The 14,704-nt window shown below is 37.6% G+C and overlaps 1 protein-coding gene across 1 annotated transcript; it reads right to left on the bottom strand.

Annotated features, from left to right (window-relative positions):
• Nucleotides 1-2,243: 2,243 nt before the first annotated feature.
• On the bottom strand, nucleotides 2,244-7,413 carry LOC136225847 (probable inactive receptor-like protein kinase At3g56050). Its single transcript, XM_066013974.1, has 9 exons — nucleotides 7,010-7,413; nucleotides 6,759-6,897; nucleotides 6,238-6,309; nucleotides 5,998-6,141; nucleotides 5,763-5,903; nucleotides 5,068-5,516; nucleotides 4,343-4,533; nucleotides 4,124-4,256; nucleotides 2,244-3,896 (listed from the first exon to the last, which is right to left on the bottom strand). Exons 1-9 carry the CDS (start codon nucleotides 7,104-7,106, stop codon nucleotides 3,298-3,300), a joined length of 1,965 nt encoding a protein of 654 aa, XP_065870046.1. The 5' UTR covers nucleotides 7,107-7,413; the 3' UTR covers nucleotides 2,244-3,297.
• Nucleotides 7,414-14,704: the final 7,291 nt, after the last annotated feature.

Raw genomic sequence — 14,704 nt, forward strand, 5'->3', positions numbered from 1 at the left:
TTGGAGGGGGAGCAGTCATCCGCGACAGCAACGGTCAATATGTGTTGGGCTTCAGTTTGCACAGCGAAGGACGTCCAACAACAAAACTTGCTGAAGCGATGGTCCTCCAAGCAAGTATTAAATGGGCTTGTGAAGTGACGTCTCTAAACATAATTTTTGAAACCGATGCCAAGACAATGGTGTATAGCATTGTATCATCCAAGCGAGACATCACTGAATTCGGCATGGTCATTAGTGAGATTAAGCTTCTTCTTAGTATTCACCACAGATTTTCGGTGGTTTTTGTTTCAAGATTAGCAAATGGTGCCGCTCACGCACTTGCTCGAAACCGTTTCTACGCTAATTCTTTTATTCATTCATTGATTCCTGTATTCATTGAGGACATTCTAATTCGGGATGCTTCTCCTAATTTTGAATAAAGTGTTGTTTATCTTCAAAAAATAAAAAAAAACCCATAAAGGGTAAATTACATCCATGGCCACTGAATTATACTTATTTTCACATTGTGGCCAATGAACTTCCATTCTTCCCGATATGGTCATCGAACTTTTTACTTCGTTACATCGGTGGCCACTATCACCGTTGACCATCAATTTTCCACCGTTGACTCCATTATGACCGGATGTTTCTCTCACTTCCTCCTTTCTCAATAATTTCCTACCCATTTTACCTTTATATATATATATATATATATATACATGCATACAGATATTTACCGGTCATCTCTTTAGAAAATCCACAGCGATGCAGTAAGGCTAGCTACTGTTCTGGTGGTCGTGACTGCCACCTCAGACACCATAGTCGTAGTCATGTCCTCCCATTCTTCCTCGGACCTTGAAGCTGAAGGAAGTGGCGGTACAAAAGGATCCCAAAAATCCCAACTAGATGACTGAGGAGGCAGAGGAGGAGGTGGAGGCGGAGGAAGAGTTGGAGAAGCGGTTATTGATGTCGACCATCACCATGTGTCGGAGCTTGGATTCATTGGTGGAGGTGGAGGTGGTGGTGTGGGTGGTAATGGAGGTGGCGATGGTAAAACCGGTGGCAGATGATGGCTGTGGTTGTGGAGGTGGATGTGGAGATTTGTTTCTGCGTTGGAGAACTGAAGGAGAGCTGGAAGTGACACCATTTCTTAACAGCACCCAATCGTCCCTGAATTTTACTAATAAATAAAATTGCTTTTAGGAAAGCATAAGATGAACTAATTTGATTTGGGGGTTTTTGAATTCTATGTTTCTCTGTCTTTACTTTGGTGAAAGAATTTTTGTTTTGGTTTCTGGAGTTTTCTGTTTCTCATTAAGGTAAAATGGGTAGAAAATTATTGAGAAAGAGGAAGGGATAGAGACATCCGGTCATAATGAGGATCAATGGTAAAAAATTGATAGTCAACGGTGATAATGGCTAGCGATGTAACAAACCATAAAGTTCGATGGCCATACCGTTAAGAATCGAAGTTCAATGGCCACAATGTGAAAATGGATATAGTTTAATAGCCATGAGTGTAATTTACCCGAACAATAAATATAGAAACATTTTATAAGAAACGTTTGTTAATAACTATTTTTAAAAAAATCATTTTTTGTCAAGAAAATATCAACTCCTACACACGGATAATGAAAGGTACCAAACTGGATTATCATATCATATGGTATGGTATAAACCACGTGATTATATATGATATAAATATAGTAAATATTGTAATAATCATATGATAATGCTCATTGTATCATAAAATTGATAAGCTCAAACTCAATTCACAAACTCCTCATTAATTCTTGTCGTTAGCTTCGTTTGCGATCAACTCATTAACTCCCTTCATTTGAATTTTTTTAACACAAACATACTTAGTTTTGAAACCTACAAAACTAAATTTTACACAAAACGTAGTTGTTTTACATTTCACCTTTTATAAAAAAAACTATTATTAAAAAAATAATAAAAAAGCTTGCTCACGGGCTTGTTAATGAACATTATAACCGAACTTGTTCATGAACCTATAACTGAGCTTTCGACTCGAGTTTCATCAAACCGGCTCAAGTTCGGCTCGTTTATATATCTTTTTACCGAAGCAAGCGTTAAGCCTTTTATCGAACCGAGCATTAAGCGGCTTAGCTCATTTATCTAACAATCCTTTTATTAAAGGAAAAGAGCATTAAGCGGCTTGACTCATTTATAGCTCTACATGAGTCATTATGAGTCATTATCGTATTAGAATTGACAACATTATTCTACAAATAATGCATATCTTAGTCACAAATTGCACATGACTACAAACAGTAATTGATTTATACACTCTACCTTGAATATTCCTACCTGCTCATTACAGCTGAAAAATGTCAGTAAAATACAAATAGCTAAAGTCTAAATATGAACGAGTCCAACACTCTATTCTCTTCCATTTTAATAATCCAAAATCATGCATGAATTAGTCAAAAATAGGTGAGAGAATGTGACAAGAGAGAGAACACCAAGAAAATGACATGATCATACATGTATTTTTTTTAATCGCATTTACACCCAAATTCTTAGGTAAATTACATATGTAACCCCTGAATCCTGAAAACAAAAACCAAAAGAATTTTTGTTTTTTTCCTTTTGGTTTTCTGCAAAAAGAGAACATGAAAGGATTACCAGATTTCCAACCTTCCTCACTTTATATACATGGTAAATTACATTCATAGCCTTGAACAACAACATTATTACCATTATGACCCCTAAACTTCATTTCTTGAACTTTACATTACTGCAACCTTAAAATTCAAATCAACACATCCATTAAAAAAATGAAATAACGAGAGTAAAATAGAGATTTGACCGTAATTTATCGTAAATGGTAAAAATAGTCAATGATGCAGTCAAATTTCTTAGTATCGTTCATTTCGTTATTTTATTTTCTTACAGATTTTGTTGATTTGAACTTTGATGTTACAGTAAAGTTCAAAGATATTTAAATCTTTATGCCAAGAAATGAAGTTTAGGGTCATAATATTAGGAACATTACGGTTCGGAGGCCGTGGATGTATTTTTACGCCCAAATTCTGAAAACAAAAACCAAAAGAAAAATTACTTATTTTCCTTCTGGTTTTCTGTAAAAAGAGAAGAATGAAAGGATTACAAGATTTTGAACCTTTCTCACTTTATATACAAGCAAACTTGCCTTGCCTAAGATAGATAGATACAAGAGGTATATATATACCTACAGGCAACAAACCATGAGAGTTCAAGCTCATACTTACAGAGGTCTTTTCTTCATATGGTAGTAGCAGACATTTTTGTACTTCAAAAAGGTCTGGTCTTTAGCTAGCTAGCATCTGGTGACATAATTTCAAGCTCTGCCCACCAAAGAGGAGAAAGTTTCGGTGTAGCTGCATCAGGTGCTATTCCTGTTATCTCTCTTAATATTGCAGTGATTTCTCTCATTGGTGGTCTTCGTTTCGGGTCCGGCTGCACACAAGATTTTATCACTTCACCAATTCTCTCCATCTGTTTCTCGTCAAATGATTCGAGAGTTGGATCCGCCTTTTCTTTAAGGGGTTGATCGCCTCTCAAATAGTCTGATGCCCAGTCTTGTAGTGATTCATTGTCAACAGTGTAAGGTAGTCTACCAGTTAAGATCTCGAATAATAGGACGCCGAAACTGTATACGTTAGCTTCTGGATCTGCTGTAGGAGCATCTAAGAACTTCTTTCCGGATGTTTCTGTATCAATCGCTGTTATCACATTTGAAAAACTTAAGTCGGAAATTTTGGCTGCGTAATCTTCAGTGAGAGAGATGGCGGAGGAGCTCAGATTGTTATGGGTGATCAGCGGGTTCAGCTGGTGCATATGCTCGAGACAGTAAGCCATGCCCATTGCAATTCTCAGCCGCATTCCCCAGTCCAGATGCTCAGATTCTTTAACTGCAGGACGAAAAATCATTAGAGATATGCAATCTACATCATTATGCATTCACATTTTATAATGTCGAAATAATCGGAAGGCTAAAAACTTAACGTGTCATTGTGTAAGAAGATTAAATTTTGGAAAGATGGCACATTTCTTCTATAGGATGCAAAATGAGAAAGAAATTGACTAGAATTTGTAAGCACTCATATTTTTGTTCTGTTACAGAATGTGAAGAACTCACTGTGTAAATGCTCAAAAAGTGTTCCGTTTGGAGCGTATTCAAAAACCAGCATTCTTGTGAAAGGCTGTTCCTCCTCACAATATCCGATAAGGTTGACAAAATTCTTGTGGTTTACTTTTGATAATGTTTCAATCTGAAATATAAACACAGAAAGCATTATGGAAAGTTGGATGCACCATAATTTCATATTTAGTTCATTGTGATTTGTTTAGAAAGTACCTTTTTCCTAAACTGGAGTTCTAAACTCCTTGTCCAATCGTTCGAAGATGTTACTTCAACAGAAGCTACAGCTATTTCGACTCCACTGGATAATGTTCCCTTGTACAAACTACCAATTGGTGAAGAACCAATTACATTACTGAAATCTTCACAGCCTGCTTCAAGCTCAGATCGCTTAAGATTTGGCACACCTGGAACGCAAGTATACATCGTAATCATTGTATAAGTAGGTAAGAAAAGCGTGGAACATGAAATAGAGATGGACAATCAGCACTAGAAACATGTATAGATGGACATGTAGATTATTAAGGTGTTAATACCTATGGTAGTCATCGCATAAATTTCAAAATTGATCCTGACCACAAATCATCCCAATATTCTAACTCATACTTCCCACATAAAAGATTAACCAAATGAAACTAATCACGGGCAAAACGTTTTGCCTCTGTTCATGCAACAGGAATACTTCTCCCTGATGCTAAAGTAGAATATAAGATTGGAAGCATCATGTCAATTCATTGCCTCAATTGGGTGATTAGTAGTATAATCTTGGAATAACAAGATATGAGAAAGTCAGATCTTTGAACCAGAAGAAACTTCAGGTGCTAACTTCTGGAGACATTTGTGGACCTCTTAACTGATGAGCCATGTTCATTCAATTGGAACTACGACACCCATAAAATAAGTACATAACTCTAAAAATTCCAATTAGAAAGAAGAATTACCAGTTACAAATGCTTTTTGGAGCTGCCCGCTCAATCCTGTGGCCCAGGGTTTCACAGCAGACTTGCTAACTTTACAAAAATATATGCTGGCAATGGAAATGATAGCAAGAGCGGATGCACCAACTGCTCCAGCAATTATTGCAATATGAGGTTTTGAAGATGAAGATTTTTTAGGAGTAGGTGAGGGCAAAGAATTTGAAGAGGAAGCGTTTGGAGAAAGGGAAGTCACATTTGCCTCTGGTGATGGTGCTGGTGATGGTGAAGGGGCAGTTATGTTAGGGTCAGGAGATGATGGCACTATAGATGGAGGGTTCTGGGCTAGGGGAGGTGACGGCGTCATTGGAGGAAATGGAACAAAGAATCTGGTTCGAGCATATGGTGATGGAGGGCCACTTCTGCTGAATTGCAGAATTCGTCTGTTAACTCCATTTTCAGTTTGTCCAACATTCCTGTAAAATAGTGGAAAGAGAATGAATAAGCAAAGAAATCATGCAAGCAAAAAAAGGGGGAGCCGGTGTACAAAACAAAATTCATGAAAACATTAATTTTCTAACATAATTTTCAAAGGATAAAATTTCATCTCATGGTGCAACAAGAGAATATTATCATTGTGGCTGTAGTTGTCTCAGATTTCCTGAAGACAACAAGAAGTATCTTGTCCCGTAAAATATTCAACTGGTTCCGAAGTGGCATACCGTGTAATAGATCTTCGGTTGCAGCATGATTCTTTTGCTCCACCAGATAGTTGGTTTTCATCTACTTGAAACTCGGAAAACATCTTCAGTTGGTGAACTTCAGGTGCTAAATTTCCAAGCAGTCTATTGTTGTCCAAGAGACTAAAACAAGCAGAGAAACGAGCCGATAAATACACAAACAACAGCGGAAGCTGAACTGAACAAGAAAAAACATAGTCTGATAGTATCAACTCACAGGATTGTTAAAGAGAGATTATTCCCAAGGTCAGATGGAAGCAGCCCTCTGAAATCATTGTATCCCAAATCTAGCACTTCCAACTCCTTCAACTCTCCTAACCCTTCAGGAATGGTGCCAGTAAAAGAATTGTTGCGCAAAATACTGCAGTGAAGCATGAAATGGTAAGACTAAAGGCAAAAAAAATAAATTAGAAAGCAAAAGGGCTCTACAATATAGAGATTCCCTATTTAGACTTACATAGACTTAATGTGTCCAAGATTTCTGAGATCAGATGCTACCGTTCCATGAAGACAAAGATCTTTCAAGTTCCTGCATATTCCACATTTTTCTTTAGAATCAATTAAACCATTTAAAATGAACAAAAACAGCATAGCTCTACTCTCTCATTCTCAAATGTTAAGAAACCTAAGTCAATACCCTTAAATTGGTAGAAAAACAAACAGAAATTTTAAATCAAAGTAATAAATCCTAGAGAACATTGAACTCTTTGAATTCAGTAATGCAAAATCTGAAATGTTATATTCCTTTCAGTTTAAAGTGAATTGAGCAGTTATCCATGGAAAGAAATCTTTATCAATCCAAATCTGCAGAATACTAAAATTCCTATTTTATGATGATAACACCAACAATTCCTAAAAAAAACTTGAAAGTTTCTCCTCGAATCCTCCATTCACTCAGCAACCAAGCAAAAAACAAAGGAACTTCCAAACTCAAAATTTCACAGCTGAAATACCAAAAACAAAAACTAGAAAACTTACAAAATCACAACTCTGCCGTCAGAGCACTCAACTCCATGCCAGGAACACGGATCAAAAACTCCATCCTCGTCCTTCCAGTTCTCCAACGCATCGTACGGATCACTTTCTATTTTCTCCCTAAACTTCAACAAAGCCAATCCTGCAAACACAATAACAGAAAAATGTCAACAAATTTCCCTTCACCTTCTCGAGAAGCAAACAGAAAACGAGATGAAGAAAACCAAATTGACCGTCCGCGCGCGCGCACACACCTTCATCGTTGAGCGACCAACAAAGAATCAAGTTCTGATGAAGCAAAAACAGCAACAGAACTCCCAATCGACTAAATTTCCAGTTCCTCTTATCCATCGTAACTCCTTACTTGGCTTGTATCGAAACCAAACTACTCAAAAGCTGACTTGGAAAGGCAAGAATGAGAGCTTAATCCAAATCAATAATTGAATTTTACAAAGCACAAATTTGAAAAACTCAAGAGTAGAAGAAAGAGTAGTATTTATTTACTGTAATAAGATGAGAATAATCAGAGAGAAGAAGAAGAAATGATTTTCAAAAACTGTGTTCTTGTGAAACAGAGTTGATTTATTGGAACCAAAGAAAAATAATAATTAATTATAATTAATGAGGAAAAAGAAAAAAACGCGCATTCTCAACTTCCACATTTTTCTTTAAATTCTTCTGTTTCTTCGTAAGAGTATTTTATACGGTGCAATTGATTTTATATATAATATATTTTTTGGAAATTATTGTAGCGGTGGAATTTTGATTTTAGAAATTAATATTTTTTTTATAAAGAATAAATATAATTATTTAAAGAAAAATTTAATGTAGGTTAATATTGTGGGTTACTAAACCTAGCCACTAATTCCCACTTCTAGCCCCTAGAATTGATCGAAATACCCTTTGGATTAAATTTCAAAAATTCCAAAACCTCTCAAGAACCCTAAACGTTTTTTGCTCAAATCCGGACAACACATTGAGTCGAATTATGGATGGCGACAGAAGACGTAAAGGAAAAGATAAAGTGGTAAGATTCACCGCTTTATTTCGTTGAATTCGAACTCGTAACGAATCTGTGTTGTTTTTTTTGGAATTCGCCGGAATCGCAGGTCGGGCGTATGAGTATCACGCCCTCCCTGCGGTTCGGGCGTATGAGCATCACGCCCTACCAATGGTGAGGGTGTGATAGCCATACGCCCGAACCGCAGGGAGGGCGTGATACTCATACGCCCGAACCGCAGGGAGGGCGTGGTGATATCACGCCCGAACCATTGGCAGGGCGTGATGCTCATACGCCCTACCAATGGTTCGGGCGTGATTCCCTTACGCCCACGTTGGTTTTTAAAATTTATATTATTTAAAATTTTATTAATTTTAGTTTAATTTATATTATTTTATTAATTTTAGTTTAATTTTAGTAGAGTATTAGCATGATTTTTACAATTTTATTAATTTAGGGTAATTTTATAATTTTGGTATAAATTGATTAAAACTTTAGTATAATTTATTATAATTTTATAATTATAGTATATTTACAATTTTATTAATTTAGTATAATTTTTTTATGTAGACGGAGCGGCCTACTAGGGGTGGAAAATCCATCCCGTCATCTGCTCGTCGTCTAGATATGGACGACGAAGATGATACACCACGCCAAACGAGATTGCGTGGTGTAGATGTATCTAGTCGTAGGCTGAGAGGGGCTGCGACGGAGCAGTTGAGGAGGGGGCCGATTGCGGATCAGGCCGATATTCATGACGCAGAGGGGGCGACTGATTTTGATGACAGAGAGCCCGGTAGCGATTCTTTGCAGGACTACCTCGATGTGGCAGCCCGGGCAGTGCGACAGTCCGCTGTTGCACATGATCGCGAGGTTGAGGAGAGCGATGAGCAGCCGACCCTGGGGAGACAGCCGACCCAGCGCGTAGGAGGTCGTTTTGCGGGTACAGGTATTTTTTAGTATTTATAGTATAATTTAGTATAATTTAGTATTTTTTAGTATAATTTAGTATAATCTAGTATAATTGAGTATAATTGAGTATAATTGAGTATTTTTTAGTATAATTTAGTATTTTTAGTATAATTTAGTATAATGTAGTATTTTTAGTATAATTTTGTATAATCTAGTATAATTGAGTATAATTGAGTATTTTTTTAGTATTTTTTAGTATAATTTAGTATTTTTTAGTATAATTTAGTATAATTTTGTATAATTTTATAATTATCAGGGACAAGCAAACGTTCCAAACTTAGTGAGGACGAGAGCTGGGTAGTTACTGGACCGGTTGCTGGTGGTCCCGTTGATGGTTCCGTGATTCCTAGTTTTCTAGGACATGTTGCCTCACGGATGTTGGGAGGGGAGATTCGGTCGTTTCTGACATGCTATAATAGATCAGCAGCATGCAAAGATTTGTGTCAGTGGTTTTCTGATGCGTCACCCGAGGTAAGCATAATATAGTGTGTCAACATTTATTGTAATTCGTATTTTTAACTATAAACATACAAAACATTCTGTAATTTTATAATTTTATGTGTCATTTTACAGCTGAGGGAGATGATCGAGAGGACTGGTTTGTCCCACCTTCCACGTGCCATGTTCAGGAACCTCGACACTCTGCTATTGACTGCGTTCGTGGAGCGGTGGCAGCCCGATACGAACTCCTTCCACATACCGTTCGGTGAGATGACTATCCAGTTGCATGATGTGTGGCACATTCTTCGGATCCCGATCGACGGTCAGATGGTGTCCGAGTCTCCCCCTGTTGACTCGCTTCATGCCATGTGCATGATGATGTTTGGGGTGAGTCAGGCTGAGCTTCTATTGCCGACTAGTCGTTTATGGTCAGGTGGAGGTGTATTTGTTGCGGCTGTACAGAGGCTACTGGGTGAGGGTAGGGATGACGCTACTCGGGCAGCGGCGTGGATGTGGCTTATGCTTGGATCCACTCTGTTTGTTGACAAGAGTGGAGATAGGATTAGGCCGGCCCATCTTCATGAGGTTTACAGCGGTGTCAGCGGGGCAGCTGGACTATCATGGGGGTCTGCCACATTAGCCATGTTGTACCGGCAGCTGGGGATATCGAGCAGAGGAGATTGCTCCGGTATATGCGGATGTTTGACCCTACTGCAGGCATGGATATATGAGTATTTTCCGGTTTTCCGGCCGCATAGAGGAGCTCACCTGATCCCAGCTGACCATGCCCGTGCACTGAGATGGGAGGTCGGGGTCCCAGGCAAGACGACCGACTAGATACCTTTCGGGGGCAGCTGGATCGTATGACGGCGGCAGAGGTATTTTATAAAATTCTAGAATTTATTTAATTATTATTTATATTATATTATTTGTATAATTGAGTATTACTTTTTTCCAGGTGACGTGGTTGTCTTATGGTCCTGTCGCTGATGATGATCGGCTTCGGGTGTCCTACGCCGGTTGGATACGGTGTAAAGACATCGTCGAGCCGTATATGCCCGACCGAGCGCTGCGACAGGTCGGATATACTCAGCCTATCCCAGCTGAGCGTATTAGACCTGATAAAGCAGTACGACCATGGAAGTCGTTACCGTACAAGCTCACGCATTCCTTAGTCACAGTTGAGGACACCTGAAGGAGATTTCCATCGGCTCGGGGCATCGATCGGAGGAGATGCCGACCAGTCGGATACGATCCCACTGCCTGTGATCCTGCTTATATGGATTGGTATATGCAGTATTCGCATCCCCATCTCCTTTATGCACCACAGGCTGGACCGGTACAGCATTCTCGCGCCAACAGCGAATTGGTAAGTTTATTATTTTTTAATATTATTATTTTGTATTGGTTTATATGTGTTTAATTTTAAATATTTATTTATTGATTTTTTTTGCAGTGGGTTAGCTGGTTGTGGCGTGTCACCCAACTAGCGGCTACCCACCGATCTGACGAGGATGTTCCACGCATTAAGAGGGAGATGGATGAGTTTATGGATGCGTGGCGTCGGGCGAACTAGATTATTTTTTTTTATAACTTCATACATTTGAACACTTTTTGTTGTATATATTACGTTTATAAATGTTTATTTTAATTTTTATGTTTTTAAATTTTTTTTGTTAAGTACATTTAACGGACTATTTACGGGTTTAACGGCATATATACGGGATATATAACACATTTTTTTTGCTCTCTCGATACACGGGCGTGTGAAGATCACGCCTTCCCGTGTGGCCGGGCGTGATAGCCCTACGCCTCACCGAGTGGTCGGGCGTGATACTCATACGTCCGACCACTCGGTGAAGCATAGGGATATCACGCCCGGCCACACGGGAAGGCGTGATCTTCACACGCCCACCATGTGGTGAGGCGTGATGTCCATACGCCCTTGCATCGAGAGAGGAAAAAAAAGTGATTTTTCCACCCCAAAATCTATGAAAGGGTAATTTCGTCCTTTCACGGAGCTAGGGGTGGAAAAATGGGGCTGGGTTTAACAACACCCTTAATATTAGGACTAACATTTCATAGATGGAATAAAAAAAACACAATACAAAATATGTTTAGATATGTTGTTAGTATGCGTCTGTATGAATTTAGATAGTATATCAAGGGTGTTTTTTTTTTTTAATATACTATACCTAGCCACTTATTTGTATCTCTAGCTTTGGGAATAGACCGAACTACCCTTTGCCCAAAATTTGAAAAAACACAAAATCTCTCGAAAACCTTATAGACTCTTCGATCAAATTCAGACTAATTTGTGAACCAAAACATGGATCGTGACAGAGGCCGTAAAGGAAAAGCGAAAATGGTAAGATTTACGGGGTTTTTTTTTGTTTGATTTAAGCTTCAAATTTGAATCTGTGGGCAATTTAAAAAAAACGCCGGAATCGCAGTCGGGCGTATGAACATCACGCCCGATCTGTGGTTCCGGCGTATGAACATCACGCCCGACCTGTGGGGTGGACGTGATAGCCGCATGCCCGCACCATAGGTCGGGCGTGATGCTCATACACCCGCCCCATACGCCTGACCTGTGGTTCGGGCGTGATGTTCATACGCTCGATGCGTTTTTGAAATTTTAAAAAAAAAAGTATAATTACATTTTAATTAAATTGTTAAATGTTTACATTAATTTGATTATAATTTATATGTGAGATTTTGATATTAATTTATATGTTAAATTTTTAGATTAATTTAGTGTAATTTTGTAGACGGAGCGGCCTACTATCGGGGGGAAATCTGTCCTGTCATCTACTCGTCGTCTAGATATGGACGAGGAGGAGGATACACCACGGCATACAAGACTGCGTGGTATTGATATATCGGGTCGTAGGCGGAGAGGGGCTGTGACGGAGCAGGTGCGGAGGGGTCCGATTGTGGATCAGCCCGATATTTGTGGATCAGAGGGGGCGACGGATTATGATGACCGAGATCGTGATAGCGATTCTGTGGAGGACTACTTGGAGGTGGTAGCCCAGGTACTGAGACAGTCTGCAGCTGGTGGTGATGGCGAGGGTGAGGATGGCGATAAGCAGCCGACCCAGGGTAGACAGCCGACTCAGCATAGAGGTGGTCGCTTTGCGAGTACATGTATTTATAATTTTATAATTTTAGTATAGTTTTAGTATAATTTTAATATAATTTTATAATTTTAGTATAGTTTGAGTATAATTTTATAATTTTAGTATAGTTATAGTATAATTTTATAATTAGGGTATAGTTTTAGTAATTTTATAATGTTAGTATAATTTTATAATTTTAGTATAATTATAATTAGGGTATAATTTTAGTATAATTTTAGTATAATTTTATAGTTTTATAATTCTAGTATAATTTTATAGTTTTAGTATAATTTTATAATTAGGGTATAATTTTAGTATAATTTTATAATTTTATAATTTTAGTATAATTTTATAATTTTATAATTTTAGTATAATTTTATAATTAGGGATAGTTTTAGTATAATTTTATAGTTTTAGTATAATTTTATAATTAGGGTATAGTTTTAGTATAATTTTATAATTTTATATTTTAGGGACCAGCAAACGTCCCAAAGCTAGTGATGACTAGAGATGGATTGTTACTAGATCGGTGGATGGTGGCCCCATTGATGGTTCTGTGATTCCTAGTTTTCTAGGACATGTTGCCTCACGGATGCTGGGAGGGGAACTTCGGTCGTTTCTGACATGCTACAACAGAGCATCAGCATGTCAGAATTTAGGGGTGTGGCTTTACGGGTACGGGTACGGGGATCCCCGCGGGGCGGGATACCATTTCCCGTCCCCTCCCCGTACCCGCCTACGGAGACCATATTGGTCCCCGTCCCCGTCCCTGCCAAAAAACGGGGCGGGGATTCCCCGCCCCGTCGAGACGGGGCCCCATCGGGTACGGTATTCCCCGCCCCAGTTACATCCCTATATATATATGAAATTCTAAAATCATTCAACTTACCATGTTTCGATCGAAGTAAATCGATCCAATCTTCTCGTACGAAGTTCTGAAATCATTCATCTTACCATGTTTAGATCGAAGTAAATCGATCCAATCTTCTAGTAAGAAGTTCTGAAATCATTCATCATACCATTTTTAAAATTGAATACATCTTACCATGTTTCGATCGAAGTAAATCGATCCAATCTTCGCGTATGAAGTTCTGCAATCTTGATTGAAATCGACTTCGAATACTCGCGGAGAAAACTGAACTCTGAATTAGGGTTTAGATTGTCATGCTATCTGATGGGTTGTTTAGTATAAAGAGCCAACTCACCGGGATATATATATATATATATATATATATATACTAGATTTAAGCCCGTGCATTGCACGAGTTATATTATTTCACTATATATTAGACAAATATGATATCAAAATTTGCTTATTATTTTTTAATCACTTTTTAATAAATATGATATTAACGAATTTAAACTGTAAAAGTTAGTTTAAGACTCACACGATGCGCAAATTGAATGTTATGTTTTTTCTTCTTTATTTTATGTTTTTTTCTTGCTTTTTTTTATACTTGTAATTATTGTTTTTATATATGTAAACTTTTTATTTAAAATATTAATATACTAAAAATTTATGAGAAGATAAAATATTAAATTTTTTATTGAATTAATTTATAGATTATTATGGAATATCTTTCTTAATTTTCATTAATTCAATACCTAATTTATAAAAAATATAAAATCTTACTAATAATTTTCATTAGTTCTATATCTGTCTTATTTGAGATTGTAAAGACCTTCCAATTATTTTCTATGTTGAAATTGCAGAAGGTTTGGCTCTCTTTCAAGGGATGCCTTTGGCTCTTGACTACAGCTTCCTCTTATTGTTAAAAGTGATTCCTTGACTCTAATCTCAGCCCTCAATCATAATAACTATTGTCACTGAATCTACTTGTCACGTCCGGGTCTAAATTTTTAGAATTTATATCTTGATAGTAATATATATTATAATTATTAGGTGTGTGATTTTTATTTAGTGCTATAGGGAAAGTTTGGAGTTAAATTGATGGGTTTATGTGTAAATTAAAAGTTTAGGATAATTTTAAAAGATTATGTAAAGATAGAGGATCAAACGGGATAGTCGCCAAGTTTGATATATATATATCTCACACGTAGGCGGTGATGATTATCCTTTTCTTTATTTTTCTAATCTTTTCTGATTCATCAGTTTTCTCTGAACCGTTTCTCCACCGTTTTTTTGATTTATGGAGATTCGACCGTCCGAATCACTCGAAATTGAAAACATAGGATCTTTATGTATAGATCTAAGTCCTAACCGAAGAGTTTTTGAGTTTCGGCAGTGTTTGGAGGGAAACGTCTTAGACAGAATTTAGAGGCGAATCGATCGGGTGTATTTTGTTCAATTAGTAGTCAAGGTAAGTGTCACACCCGACCCAAAACGGGATCGGGTATGAACGGAAAACAAGGTAACGAACTTTTAACAATCTAAAAGTCAGACGTATTTTCTA

Source organism: Euphorbia lathyris, chromosome 4 (genome assembly GCF_963576675.1).
Source record: "Euphorbia lathyris chromosome 4, ddEupLath1.1, whole genome shotgun sequence".
Taxonomy (NCBI): domain Eukaryota; kingdom Viridiplantae; phylum Streptophyta; class Magnoliopsida; order Malpighiales; family Euphorbiaceae; genus Euphorbia; species Euphorbia lathyris.